Source organism: Geotrypetes seraphini, chromosome 11 (genome assembly GCF_902459505.1).
Source record: "Geotrypetes seraphini chromosome 11, aGeoSer1.1, whole genome shotgun sequence".
NCBI lineage: Eukaryota > Metazoa > Chordata > Amphibia > Gymnophiona > Dermophiidae > Geotrypetes > Geotrypetes seraphini.
The window spans coordinates 117,318,533-117,334,051 of NC_047094.1; the positions used below are offsets into that span (position 1 = coordinate 117,318,533).

The 15,519-nt window shown below is 39.7% G+C and overlaps 1 protein-coding gene across 1 annotated transcript in view; it reads right to left on the reverse strand.

The window, feature by feature from the left end:
* Positions 1 to 560: 560 nt before the first annotated feature.
* APOE (apolipoprotein E) overlaps positions 561 to 15,519 on the reverse strand; it is a 43,869-nt gene continuing 28,910 nt past the window's right edge. Inside the window, exon 4 of the mRNA XM_033962848.1 lies at positions 561 to 1,693. Within this exon, the coding sequence (XP_033818739.1) occupies positions 1,063 to 1,693 (631 nt within the window). The 3' untranslated portion in view covers positions 561 to 1,062. The remainder of the gene's footprint in view (positions 1,694 to 15,519) is intronic.

The following is a 15,519-nucleotide window of genomic DNA, read 5'->3' on the forward strand; positions in this document are numbered from 1 at the left end:
AATTTTGAAAAAGATTATTGTCTTTGCCTTTTCCATGTGCCTTTGGAATTCTTACTTCCTCCCTTGATGAGCTATTATTGTAAAGTTAATTCTAATTGGGATAATTTTTATTATTTTCTATTTTCTCTAATTTCTTAGATTATTATTGTGAAATGTATGTATATTTCATACATTTTATAATTTAAAAAAACCCTGGATGTTCATGTTGCACATAACCAGCACATTTTACTATGTTTTTCAGAACAGGTTCCATGTTAGTAGATCCTATTCTAAAAACTAGCAAATTTAAGACATCTCAACCTGGGACATCTCAGTTGTAATTTGTGCATCTTTTCCAAAGTGCAGTTCTGCATATGATATTTCTATCCATACCTCAAATGGAAGTTAACAGAAGAAGACATGTGAACTGTTATACATTTCAAGAAATATTTTATTCAGTTTCTTTTCTTTTTTTAAAAAAAATCTTTATTCATTTTCAAACTTACAATAAGTGTGAAAATATATTTAAACAAATTAACAATACATATATCACTTAATAATCATCAATGGTACAAATAATGTGTTCTTATCTCCCACCCTTTCTTATCAAATAATCAAATACCTTGTACGATTTGTAATAATAAATTACCCTCCCTCCCCCCACCTCACAATTTAACTTGTAAATTCAAGGGAAAAAGTGTCCTCTAATCAGTACAATATTTTGTTAATGGCTTTCAGTTTCTTTTCTTTTATTCAGAATTCTTTCTGTATAAACTTTTGCTGGAGGCACAATTGTGAATAGAGGCACAGCTTTGATTATTGTGGAGAGATGGATTATAAGTTCAAATGGTAAACATTTAAAAACAATTGGAAAACAGGAAAGTTAAATTCAGTGTAACATTGTTAACAATTTCACATTAAAAAATTAGATATTAATTGCACAGACTCTGAATCTCAGCTGAGCAAAGTTATTACTGGAGAATGTTGATTAATTTAGGCATTCCATCTCAAACTGGGATAACTTAGTTAAAGTCAGCATCAGATGCTTGCTGAATTCATGCTTGATTAATACCTCTTGTCCTTTTATTGCTTCTTCCCATGCAGGATATCCAGTAAAGCATAAACTTGATTGCGTATGCTGTCCACATAAGGCATGAACAACTGTCGGATTTCATTGTTTTTTTCTTCTATAGTTTCTTTAATCTCACCTACTTTCTTCTTCATTTTCCCACGCAGCTCCTGAGCTCCAGAATTTAGGTACTCATAGATGGCCATGCTCTGCTCATTCACAGCCTGTTTCAGGGCCCAAAAGCGCTGATGGCCTTTATCCTTAATACTAGTGATGTAAGGCTCAAAGGCATCACGGATAGAGTCCATCTTTTGATAATTGTGGGCATGAAACTCATCCACATAGATACTTATCTTCTTGCGCAGCTCTTCAGTGTCCTTGTTCATTCTTTTCTTCATTTTTTTCATGTACATGTTGACCCGGTTCCTTACCTCATCTGTGTTATGGTCAAACATTGTGCGGATATCCCCTGTGTACTGTACTATTTTTGTCTTGGTGTCCTCCATGTCAGCTTTCAACTTCTCCGACAAGTCTGATATTTCTTGGCTGAAGCGCTGTTGAGTAGCCTGAGCAAAAGGGCCCAGCTTACTTTTTATATCATCACTGTACGTTTTCAATTCATCCACTGTGTCTGTGATAAGACCCCTGTATAGCAAGGTATGAAAAAGAGAGATGATATAAACAGAGACATACAGTATTCCCATATGTAGAAAATATGGGACATCCAGGTTAGAATTTTCACATTTCCCTCAGTATTTTACAAAAGTATCTGTTAAACACAAGGTCTTTTGTAAAATATGTAAAAAGATGTCAGCAAATACTGGCAGTATAGCAGACAATTAAGAAACCTAAGCATGTAGAAAAAGAGTGTCATCACTCAGTATGGGGGGGGGGGGAGAATGTGTCACAAAGGGGATCGCTGCAAGGCAAGGGGAGAGTGTGTGTCACAGAGGAGAGAGCTGCAGAGCAGGAGGGAAGAAAGAATGTTACAGAGGCAAGAGCTGCATGTGAGAGGGTGAGAGAGAGGGTTGCATGGTGGGGAGAGAGAAAGCAAAGTTACTTACCTGTAGCAGGTTTTCTCTGAGGACAGCAGGTACATATTCTCACATTTGGGTGACATCATTCATGGAACCTGGTACAGACAGATACCAAGTATACTGTCACTTTCAATTTTAAGGTACTACCTGTACCGTAAGTGTGCTGGTGCCTTCCCACATGACATCAGCTTGCATTAACAAAGCTAAGAAGCCAACTAGAGGAGGCCGGTGTATTGTGAGCATATATACCTTCTGTTCTCGGAGAACACCTGGTAAAGGTAAAGTGGGTGGGATTTGATATACTGCTTTTTCTGTGTGGTTACAATCAAAGCGGTTTACATATTTTAGACAGGTACTTATTTTGTACCTGGGGTAATTAAGTGTTAAGTGATTTGCCCAGAGTTACTAGCAGTTGCAGTGAGAATCGAACTCATATCCACAGGGTGCTGAGGCAGCTGATCTAAGCACCAGGCTACTCCTTTGCTTTCTCTGAGGACAAGCAGGTATAATATTCTTACATGTGGGATGCCATGCTGCCAGGACCATGCCTCTAGGAAGAGGGTTATAGTAAATAAGCATAAGCCTGGTGAAATCCATAAGGGTTGGAAGGAAAGTTGGCAATTAGGAAGAAAATAAATTTTACAGAACTGCATGCCCAAACCAAACTCTCTCTTCTGGAGTTGTGCTCTAAACAGTAGTGTGATGTGAAAGTATGCATAGAGGACCAAGTGGCCACTTTGCAGGTGTTACTGAAGTCACTAAAGCCTGTAAATTATGAACTGTGACATGGCCTTCTAGCATCAGCCCAGCTTGAGTATATGTAAACGAGATACAGTCCGCTAGCCAAATGGAGATGGTTCTCTTGGTAACTGGAACTTCAAGTCTGTTAGGGTCGAAAGCCACAAGGAACTGAGGGGTAGTTCTATGAGGTGCAATCCAAGTAGTATGCAAGAGCACGTTTACAATTCAAGGTATGGAGAGCTGGGGGTGAGAATGTAGTCTTTTTTTAAAAAATTCTTTATTGATTTTCTAAACTTCAAAAGAGCAATATACAAATATATATTATATAATAAGTTAATAACAGCACATTCAACTTACAAATATGCATAGCCAACCATTTTCTACCCCTCCCCCCCCGCCCAATAATTATTCAATAAAACACAGAAACATAAACTGTCCCAATAACCATACCCTATTCAGATTAAAAATATCCTCTCACCCCAGATGGACATACTCAAAAGTCAAATTAGGACAGAAATAGCTCCTCCCACCCTTTCCTGGATGTGTATGAAAATAAACAAAAACTGACTCATAATCAAAGACCTACTATAGTGAAGTAATATATGATGTCAATGGCCCCCAAAGCAGCTTAAATAAATTACTTGTGCCCCAAACTATCAGCATTCATTTTTTCATATCTATAGCTGGAGCACAATTTGCCCACCAGAAAGGAAAATTTAGGCGGTCGTATTCTTCCAATTTTGGGTTACCATCTGCATGGCTATCCCGGTCATGACAAGAAAAAGGTGGCATTTATAATGATCCATAGGGGGTTTAACATGTAATAACGTTCCACATATGACCACCTCATACATCAGTGGAATTGATGATTCCAATATGTTGTTAATCGTACCCCATAATGACCTCCAAAAGTTAAGTATCAAAGGACAATAGAACAGATGATCTAGTGTTCCTATGTCCAGATGACAATGCCAGCCTCTATTAGATTTAGAGCTATCTAACTTATGTAACCTAACAGGGATCCAAAAAGATCTATGTAACAGAAAAAAACAATGTTTGTCTGATAGATGCTGACGCTGTACATCTCATCCTCCAAGTCCAAATTCGTGGCCATTGAGATGCAGAAATATACTGCTTAATCTCAATGTTCCAAATGTCTCCATGACCATTTTTTGGGTTTTTTATTCAAGAAATCAGATATTAATTTATACCACTGGGCAGCCTGATGCCCTAATGAATCTATCTGGAAGCATAAGACCTGCAAGCTGTAATAATTTTTTAGATTTTGCCAATCAGGGAACCCCTTCTGAATGGCTTGCTTTAACTGTACCCACTTATAATTTTGAGACTTTGCAATACCAAATGTTTGTTGCAATCGTGAAAAATCAAGCATTTTCCCATTTGATAGAACATCATCTAATGTATGTATGCCTGCATGCATTCAGTGCTTGCATGTGATCTCAGATCTGCCTATTTGAATCTTGGAGTTTAACTATAAGGATTGATAAGTGGATTTGTCTACCAGAACATCTGTTAATATATCTGGGTAATCTGATACTCAACACATGAAACAGTCGTAATGGGGACATCAATTGCCAATATAGTCTTAGGAAGAAGACAGGCAAAGCTATGGAATGGTAGAGATAAAATTCAGAGACACCATTTGAAAGGAATTTCAAATAAGTACAGAGAACCACTCCGTCATGGTAGAATCTTGTGTAGGGTGGATTGGAGACAAATGCCTGTAGTTTCATCAACCTGATGTGCAGACGTAGGGGCTAGAAACATTGAAACATAATGGCAGATAAAGGCCAAATGACCCATTCAGTATGCCTATCCGCAGCATCCACTATCTACTACTCTCCCTAACAAATAACCATGTGTCTGTCCCACACTTTCTTGAATTCAGACACAGTCTTTGTCTCCACCACCTCTACAGGGAGACTCTTACATACATCTACCACCTTTTCAGTAAAAAAGTATTTTCTTAGATTACTCATGAGCCTATCACCTCTTTTTTAAAAATCTTTATTCATTTTTAAACTTTCAATAAGTGTAACATAAGATATAGTTATTTTCTACTTTAACATCACTTAATATACCATCAAATTCAGACTCACATCCAATATCCCCCCTCCCATATATCCAACATTTGTTCTTAAGCATAAGAGATGATAGAGTGTTCCCACCCCCCCTCCCCACCCTGGACGTGTATGCAAAAAAGGGGAAAAAAATTATACTCATTCTGTACAGTGTTTTATTAATGGCTCCCATACATCCCTAAATTTCTTAAAATGGCCCTGTTGTATAGCTATTGCCCGCTCCATTTTAAAGATTTGGAACAAAGAATTCCATCAAAAATTGTAATTCAGCCGATCCCAATTTTTCCAATTTTTCATTATTTGCTGTATGGCAACCCCTGTCATAATGAGCAAAAATTTATTATAATTAGTAGAGATTTGACTCTTAGCTCTCATTGCAGTACCGAATAATACAGTGTCATATGAAAATGCCACCGGATTTTCCAGCAGATTATTCACTTGGCCCCAAATGGTTTTCCAAAAACTAAGTATCAATGGACAATAGAATAATAGATGATCGAATCGAGATGACAGTGCCAGCATCTATTAGACTTAGAGCTATCTAATTTTTGTAAACAGCTCTATGTAATAAGAAAAACCAAGTTTGTCTCATAGATGCCGACATCGTACATCTCATCCTCCAAGCCCAAATTTGTGGTCATTGAGACACATTAATTTGAGGCTTAATCTCAATGTTCCAAATGTCATGCAGACCATTCTTTGGTTTCTTATTCAAAAATCCAGATATTAATTTATACCAATGAGCGACCTGGTGTCCCAGTAAATCCACCTGAAAACATAAGACCGACAGACTATATTCACCATTTAGATTTTTCCATTCAGGGAACCCCTCCTGAATGGCCTGCTTCAACTGCAATCATCTATAACTTTGTGATTTATTAAGACCAAATTTGTGTTGCAATTGTGCAAAGTCAAGCAGCTTACCATTTGATATAACATCATCCAAAGTACATATACCTACCTTCATCCAATGCTTCCATATGATCTTAAATCCGCCAATTTGAATCTTGGAGTTCAGCCACAGGGTCTGACACGTGGATTTATGGATTGGAATAGGTGTTAAATTATTGATAAATTTTAAAGTTTGCCACGTGTCTACTAAAATTCTATTGTCCTTATACAGCCTAGGCATCTTGATACTTAGAACGTGCACTAATCTCAGTGGAGACATGAGTTGCCATTCCAACCATAACCAGTCCGGGAGATTTTCCATGAGCTCATGGAGGATCCAATACATACCTTGACGCATAATATAGGCTTGATGGTACCTATGAAAGTTGGGAAAATTTACCTCACCCTCCGCAATTGGCTTTTGTAGAGATACCAAAGCAATTCTTACTGCTTTCCCCAGCCAAATAAATTTTGTCAGAATACTATTCAATTTCTTGTAGAATGACCCCTGAAAAAACACTGGCAACATATCCATTTGGTAACAGATTACAGGCAGAATCATCATCTTAACTGTTTGGACTCTCCCCCACCAAGACAAATGTAATGGGTTCCAATGCTCACATATTTCTGTGACCTTCAGTAATAAAGATTTTTCATTTACTTTCATAGTTTCTTCCAGTGTACTTTTTATCCAAATACCTAAATATTTTATACTCTCTTCCTTCCATAGAAAAAGGAATGTGTCAAATAAACCTTTTGTACAATAAACAATTAGTGGAAGAACCTCTGATTTGCTCCAGTTTATTTTGTAACCAGAAAATTTTCCAAATCTCTCAATTAGATCCAGTAAATGCGGAATGGTAGTTTCGGGATTCCTCAAATGAAGCAATATGTCATCTACATAAGTAGAGACCTTGCATTCCCGACCTGAATAAGGAATACCCTGTATCTCCTCTGCCTGACGAATAGCCAATAACAAGGGTTCCAACACAATATCAAAAAGCAAAGGAGATAACGGACACCCTTGTCTAACTCCCCTTCTAAGACTAAAATGTTCAGAAAAATTATTATTAATATATAATCTTGCATAAGGGGAACTATACAAGGTTTGAATCATTTGTATAAATCCAAAACCAATACCAAACCAATCCATTGCTTGATACATGAAGGTCTATTCCACACGATCAAAGGCCTTCTCTGCATCCAAGGATACAAAGAAGGCCGGATCATCCATGGCTTTTGTTAAATTTAACATGTGGAAAGCCAGTCTAGTGTTGTTTGAAGAATGTCTATGAGCAACGAACCCCATTTGGTGCATACCAATAATATAAGGGAGAGCCTTGGCCAAGCGCAAAGCCAATAACTTAGCCAGAAGTTTGCAATCTACATTAATCAATGAAATAGGCCTGTAATTTGAAACCAACGTAGGATCTTTATTTGGCTTTGGCAAAACTATAGTTAAAGATTCTGCCATAGTACCTTTAATACAACCTATAGTCAGTTGAGCCTGATATTATTTTAATAGATGAGGTAATAGGGTAATTTGAAATGATTTATAAAACTCTTCAGAGAACCCATCACCACCTGGAGCGGATCCAATTCTAAAGGACTTCAATGCTGTTTGTAGTTCTTTCATTGATATAGGCGCGTCAAGAATTCTTTTTATATGCTCAGGAATTTTAGGCACCTTTATTAACTTTAAGAACTCTAAACCCTCATGTTCTTTATTTGAATAAAGCTCAGGAGAATATAAAGCTTTATAATAATTTAAAAATTGTTTCAAGATATTTCCAATTTGAGAATGAGTTTCCCCATTCTCATCTGTAATAGCCACAATTTTAACTTTCCTTTTTTTAGCTTTAAGATAATTAGCTAATACTCTTCCCACTTATTCGAGCTTCTATAATACAAAGCCTGTTGAGAAAATAACTCTTTCCTAGCCATTTGAGAGGAAATCTCATTAAATCTGTATTTAGCTTTTGAGAGGGCCTGCAAAGTATTATGTTCCCATTTCAAGGCCAATTGTGATTCTAAGTCTTTAATATTTTTTTCCAAGTTTGAAAATTCCAATTTAAGTTTCTTCCTAACATGTGCTGAATATGAGATAATTTTTCCCTCTCATGGTAGCTTTGAAAGCATACCATATTGTTTCTACAGAGATTTCCTCTGAGGCATTGATTTGAAAATATTCATTCATTTTTAATTGAAATTCTTCTATAAAGTTAGAATCTGCAAGCAATGTATTATTGAACTTCCACACAGGTCTATTACAATCTTGTTATTCAAATTTTAATTTACTCCAAACTCCAGCCTGATCTGATAGAACAATAGAATCTATGCCAGCTTTGGTTACCAGTTGAACTAATTGATCTGATACAAATACATAATCTATTCTTGTAAACGATTTATGAACCTGGGAGCAAAAGGAAAATTCCTGAGCATTGAAATGGAGAATTTGCCAAATATCTTTAAATCCACAGGATTGAACTAAATTATCCAATCCCATTGATTTCAAAAACCTACTGGGTTGTTTATCCAACAATGGATCCATAACAGCATTGAAGTCCCCAGCTACCACTAGACTAGAGGCAGCCAGTGGCAGAAGTGCCTGTTGAAGAGTCTTAAAAATTTCTGCTTGATTCGAATTAGGGGCATAGACACAGAACAGCATCAGAACATGTTTCCCCAAGGTCATCTTTATCTGAACCCACCTTCCTGAAGGATCTGCAGAAATAATATTAAATATAGCTGAACATTTCTTATGAACTAAGATAGCCACTCCTGCTTTTTTCCCCACAGCCGGCGCAAAAAAAAAACCCAACAATGCTTGACCCATTCTCCTTCTAATTTCATCAATTCCCCCACAGACAGATGAGTTTCCTGTATCATATATATGTCCGCATTTTGCTGTTTTAAAAAATTGAGTGTTTCTTCCTCTTAACAGGATGATTGAGGCCATTAACATTTAGTGTAAATCATGTTTTATTGATGAACAATCAGCAAATACACAATACAAAACAATAGTACAAGGTCAAGATCACCAAAAGTACAACAAAACATTTTTTCAAATAAACCCCTTTCCCAACCCCCACCCACTCCTAAGTGCCAACACCCCCTCCACCCTGGAAGTCCCCCTCTAACCCCTACCCATACCCCCAAACTAACAGAAAAAAAGCAGAGAGACTGCTGAGCAAGCTGTGTTCTTATGCCGCTTCGCAAGCATCAAACAGGACAACCTTACCCCAACCACCCCCCACAGAATCGATCCCCATCCTACCCGACTAACAAATCACACTTACCTATTCATCCATACCAACCATCCACACTCAGCCAAACAGCATACCATCCATCCTGGGGAAGCAGCCGAGGGCCACGGTATCATCAGCTAAAATGAGTTTAAGACCAGGCTTCTGGCCCTAGGGGAAAGTGATTGAATATAGGAGTCCCAGGTCTGCAGAAAAAAATTTTTCCGCTTGAAGAATAAGCGGGCATGGCACTGCTCCAAGATCATCAAGTTATGAAATCGATTCCTCTAAGCCCAGTAAGCAGGTGCGGTCGCTTGCATCCAGACACTAAGTATGATCTTCTTTCCTATCACAGCAGCCTTCCGGATCAGGATCTGATGTCCCCGAGCAGACACTCTCAAATATTCATATTGATCCAAAAGCAAGCCCACTGGCGACATCGGAAGAGATTGGCCAAAAAGCCTTTCCAGAAATCGGAATACGGCCCTCCAAAAAACTTTCACATGAGGGCACCCCCAAAAGGCATGAAAAAATGAATTACAGCTCTGTTGACATTTAGGGCAGGTCAGGGAAGAAATACCCCCGGCGTTATGCACCCGCTCTTGGGAAATATATGCTCGATAGATCATTCAAAATTGGCATTCCCTCAGTTCGGCGCTGATAGAAATAGAGGAAATACAATTAATAAGGGAAGGGAAATTCAAAGACTCGACAAGTATGCCCAAATCTCTCCCCCAGCGATGCCCCAAAGCCTCATATGACTTCCGAGGAGAGAGACATCGTAAAGCGCCATGCAAAGCAGACACCCTCAGGCCACTAGCATGAAACTGGGCAAAAAAGAGATGAAATTGGTGGTCCAAACGAAACCGTAGGCCCGGGCGAGCCAAGGACTCCACATAATGATGAATTTGTTTATAGGCAAATAAACCACCTACCCCCAAGGAATGGAGCATGGGAAGAGCTCCCCAGAATTTCATAGCCCCCTCAACGTCCAATAAATGTTCAAGAAGAAGCAAACCTGCACCAGTCTATCTCCCAAAGATGGGGTTATCGCTGCCAGGAAGGAATAGTGGATTACCCTGAATAGACAACTAATCCAAAAACTGAGGGTCTCCCCCCAGCAATCCGACCAAGGCCCTCCAGCAAAAGCGCCAAGATCGAAGAAGAACACTGTATCGAATTGCGGGGGGCAAAAGGCGGACAGGTATCTGGGACAACGAAAACATGTGCCAAGGATGAAAAAGAGCAGATTCGAAAGATAATCATTGCTCCATAAGCACCAGTTACCCAAGAAATGAAGCAGGCAAGCCAAGTTAAACATGCCTATATCCGGAAGTCTCAAACCGCCGAACCTCCCCGGGCCGAACATGTAAGTGAGCGAGATCTGAGACTTCTTACCCTGCCAAAGAGAGTGAGTCAACTGCCTATGAAACTGTTGAAGATTCCGGTGCCGAAGAAATACGTATAGCCAGCGGGGAAAAACAACCATCTTATACAGTTGGACCCTACCGTAGAAGGAAAGAGGCAGGGACATCCACTGCGCAAAACTACAAGTCATAGCGGCCAACAAAGCATCAACATTAGCACGATATAGCAGTCCCACACAGCTTGTGAGTTGCATACCCAAGTACTTGAACGAGCCGTCCACCCAACGTAAAGGAAACTGACCTGGCCACTCCCGATGCACAAAGTCTGCCGTAGCTAATGCCAAGGATTTATCATAATTAAGCTGAAAGCCAGAAAAATCACCATACTTCTCGAAAAGCGACATAATAGTGGGGAAGGAAGCCCACGGGGAGGTCAAATGAACCAACAAATCGTCCACAAATGCCGACATCTTAAACTCAAGGCTTCCAAGAGGGACTCCCCGAATCTCCGTATTGGCAGAGATCTTGTGAATTAAAGGATCTAACGCACAAAGCACAAAGAGAAGAGGTGACAAGGGGCAATTTGAATTTCGGAATTCCACAAGGTTCTACATTATCCCCCCTACTTTTTCATATCTATCTGGCCCCTCTCTTAACTCTCTGCCAATCGATAGGATTTACAGTATATGCTTACGCAGATGATCTACAACTTCTGCACACCCTCAACCCCACCTGACAAAACGATATTTCCATCATCAATCTCAAATTAGCCAAAATCCATGATTGGCTAAATGCCAATATGCTTTCTTTAAGCATCACTAAAACCAGTACAGTGCTCTTTCCATGGAAAGATGGGTTACAGTTAATAGCTCCAATTTCCATCGATACTGTTCCTCTTAAACAAACTACTACAATAAAAATACTAGGTATTCTAATTGATAATAAACTTTCATTCCGTCCCCAAATTAGTGCACTTGTAAAAAACTGTTTTCACAAACTAAGGATGATTAGATCTTTAGCTCCTCTCCTTGACGCTAAATCCCTTAACGTATTAATTCACTCGTTCGTAATATCCAAAATAGACTATTGTAATTCACTATTAAAATGTATATGCCTAAAAGATATAAAACATCTTCAACTTATTCAAAATACTGCTATAAAAATTATTTTGAGTTCAAATAAATTTGAACACGTCACTCCATTATTACAAAAAGCACATTGGTTGCCCGTTTTACATAGAATAACATAGAAAATCGCCCTCTTGACTTTTAAAACTCTACTAACCAATGCCCCGGCATTTATAGACAGACTTTTGATCCCTTATGATCCCCCTAGAGCCTTAAGATCAGCCTCCCAGCATACCCTCAATGTCCCATCCCTGAAGATAATCGCACCCTTATTTTTTCAGTAACTGCTCTTTTGATCTGAAACTCTCTTCCTCTATATTTAAGAGCAGAACGTAATTTGCAAAAGTTCAAGAGCAGATTAAAGTGTTTTCTCTTTAAGGATGCATATAACTGCTAATGAGTTATCTACCTACTTTAACAATTTCAACTGTTTCTCATTCCCATTCCATTAATGCTTAATTATTTTTTTAAATTTTATTTCCCATCTCCTATTGTATTTTCCTTTTATATATTCTTTCTATAAAAAATTGTATTTCCGCCCCCTTCTCCAATTGTTTTAAAGGCTTGAGTTTGTCTGTTTAGTCCTGGTTTGTTCAATAATTTAATATATTTCCGCCCCTTCTCCTATTGTTTTAAAGGCTTGAGTTTGTCTGTTTAGTCCTGGTTTGTCCAATAATTTAATATTTATATGTTTTACAATGCAGACATGTCTGTCTTCCTGTAATTTTTAAATTTTTTGTTCAACGCTTTGTACTGCTGGATAAGCGTTTAATCAAATACTTTGAATAAACAATAAACCCTGTCTAGTACCCCTCTTAATCGGAAAAGCCGTCTAGGAAACCCCATTAACCAACACCGTGGCCTGTGGATTATGATACAACGCTGCCACTGCAGCACTAAAGAAGCCCCCCATACCATAATGTTGAAGAGTACAAAACAAAAAGTCCCACAAAACTCTATCAAAAGCCTTATGGGCATCAAAACTGACCAACAAAGAACAAACCCTCTCACGCTCCACCCACTCCAGGGATGCCAAAATAGTACGTAGATTTCGAGTGGAAGATCGACTCTGGACAAACCTAACCTGAGGATCCGCTATAAACGAGGGCAAAATCCCCGCCAATCGGTTGGCCAATAATTTAGCAAAAAACTTTGCTTCAGCATTCAAAAGTGAGATGGGGTGGTAAGAGGAGGCCTGTAACGGCTCTTTCCCAGGCTTAAGCAAAACAACTATCTGAGCTACCTGAAGAGAAGGTGGAAAAGCCCCATAGCGCACCACACCATTAAACATGTCAACCAGAACAGGAGCAACATCCACAAGTAGAAGTCGATAAAATTAGTTCCGAAAGCCATCAGGCCCCATCGCCTTATTCAATGGGGAACTTCCAATGACCAGGGTTAACTCATCAACTGTAAAAGGGAACTGTAATCGTGCATTCTGAATCTCTGACACCACCGGGTGAGAGACCTGATCTAAATAGAGATCTCCCGCCAGCGAAGATGCCTGCGGAGCATCATACAACTCCCGAAAGTAATGTTGAAATACCGCTGCCACATCCTCATCCGTGTTGACTAGACCACCGTCCGTCTTATAAAGTTGCAGAATAAGGGAAAATCCCTTAGCGTGCCGAATTAAATTAGCCAACAACTTACCACTCTTATTAGCATGCAAATACAGTTGATATTTATAGGAAGCCAATGATTTCATAGCCCGGTCATGTAAAAGTTCCTGCAACGCCCATTGCGAGGTCAGCAGTAACACCCTGTTGACCCCAGTGGGATGATCCCCATAGCGGTAAAGGTCATCCTGAACCTGGCGCTCCAAGCGGAGCATCGACGGTTGCGCCATTTTTTCTTTCTGCTGGAGCAAGCAAGGATCTCCTCCCGCAAAACAACTTTAGCAGCCTCCCAATAGGGAAGCGGGTCAGTCCTATGAGCCACATTATGAAAAGCATAATCCTTCCATTTGTCTACCAAGAAAGAATGAAACTCCTGGTTATAAGAGAGGAAACCGCCAGTGAAAGCCCCTAGGGGCGTCTCCAGGAAACTCTAAAGTAAGAACAATCATAGCATGATCAGAGACATCATACCCCCGATCTCCGCCGATCCCACCTGAGAAAACAAGGAGTCCGTAATCAGCCACTAATCAATACGGGACTGCGTTGCATGGGTGCTAGACATGTGAGTATATTCGCGGTCTCCAGGGTGTAACACCCACCACACATCGATCAGAGACATAGACGAGGCAAATAATGGAAGGCCTCTAGTTGGGGCATACCTGACATGGGGAAGGGGATCAAAAAGTTGGTTAAAATCCCCCCCTTACACCACGGGAAGGTCCTGATGAAGGAGTCTGGTGAGCGCGGCGAAGGTGGAGACATTAGGGCCTATTCCGCCATCTTAGGGTCGGCTCCTCGAGGCTTGTCCTAATCTTTACAGGTCAATTTGGAGGCCATAGCTCCCCAAAAGGAGAGCAGAACACCATGAACAACCCGCCCTAAGAGACCAAGAAGTCAGGGAAGGCAGGGCACCGCCGGTAGGGACGCCGATAGAGCGAAAAATGAGATTGGGCCTGGGAGCTCTTTCCACATGCGTCTGTTCACCAAGATGGCATCACGTGACCTCTCGGCCATTAACATTTAAAGAAAAAATTTTAAAATTAATTGAAAATTTCAAAGAATCCCCCCACAATAGAATACCATATCCCTTAATTACATTGATATCTAACACCTTCCTTTGAACAATACACATCCTCACCCCTACCATAAAATTACCCCCCCCCTTCCCCCTCCCCCAAAATAATTGACAACTTGAAAGTGCACATATAGACAAGTAACCCAACCCCCCCAGGCATCTTAAGTATTTCCTCTTAAATATTTCATTAATATCCACCCTAGAAACTAATAACAATACAATAAAAGCTTAAATACTACCTGTAATAAATAAAAGGATTCTAAATTGATTCTTAAAGTTACCAAAATGCAGATTAATAAGTAATATTAGAATTAATACTATAAGGGACTCAAAAGTTTATCAATTTAAATCTCCCTCACTCGCCCTATAACCATGTAATATTAAATAAAAAGAACCACCCAATCAGAAATTAATTTTGACTTTCCTGTCATCATGGAATCAAATCTATTTTAGAAAAATAAGATAACAGTACATTAGAATATTCACAACTTACTCATTAATTCATTAAGCATCCCCACTTCATTTACTAATAAAAGTATTTAGGACATTTCATATATTATATTAATTTACCTAAAACCAACCACCTACCCCATTAAACTTTTCATAACCATAAATCTTAAAAAGGGCCTACAGTACCCATTTGATTTTGGACCATTCACTTTACATCCCAAAACAACAAGGTTCTGCCATACTCCCATGACAAGTTTATCAATGAAATACAAAATGAACTCTTTTCCAATGTCTCTGGCTTCCCGAGTCAGAAGGCCATAAACCTGCAGATATAGTATGATAAACATTATGGGATGGTTATTAAACAAATGAAGACTTTTGTGTCACAGGAACCGAAGGGATCGAAACAGGAACACCATCCACCCAGCTTACTCATTGGAGCCTGTGAGTCCATCATGAAGAAGAAAACAAAACAAGATTTTTAAAATCTTGTCAAAACTAGAGAGCTGCACGGGAACGGGGATGACGGGAATCCTGCGGGACCGCGGGTTCCCCCTTCGGGTCACGGGGATCCTGTGAGGACGCCCCCTAGGATTGCGGGGATCCCGTGGGGATGCCCCCTAGGGTCGCGGGGATCCTGTGGGGAGGCCCCTAGGGTCGCGGGGATCCTGCGGGGTTCAATGCATCTCGAGCTGCGAGGCTCGTCTTCTTTTCTTACCTGCCCTGCCGCAGCACACATAGCTGACCGGAAGTCTTCCCCGATGTCAGCGCTGCCGTCGGGGGAGGGCTTTGCTTAAGCCCTCTCTCCGACTTCAGC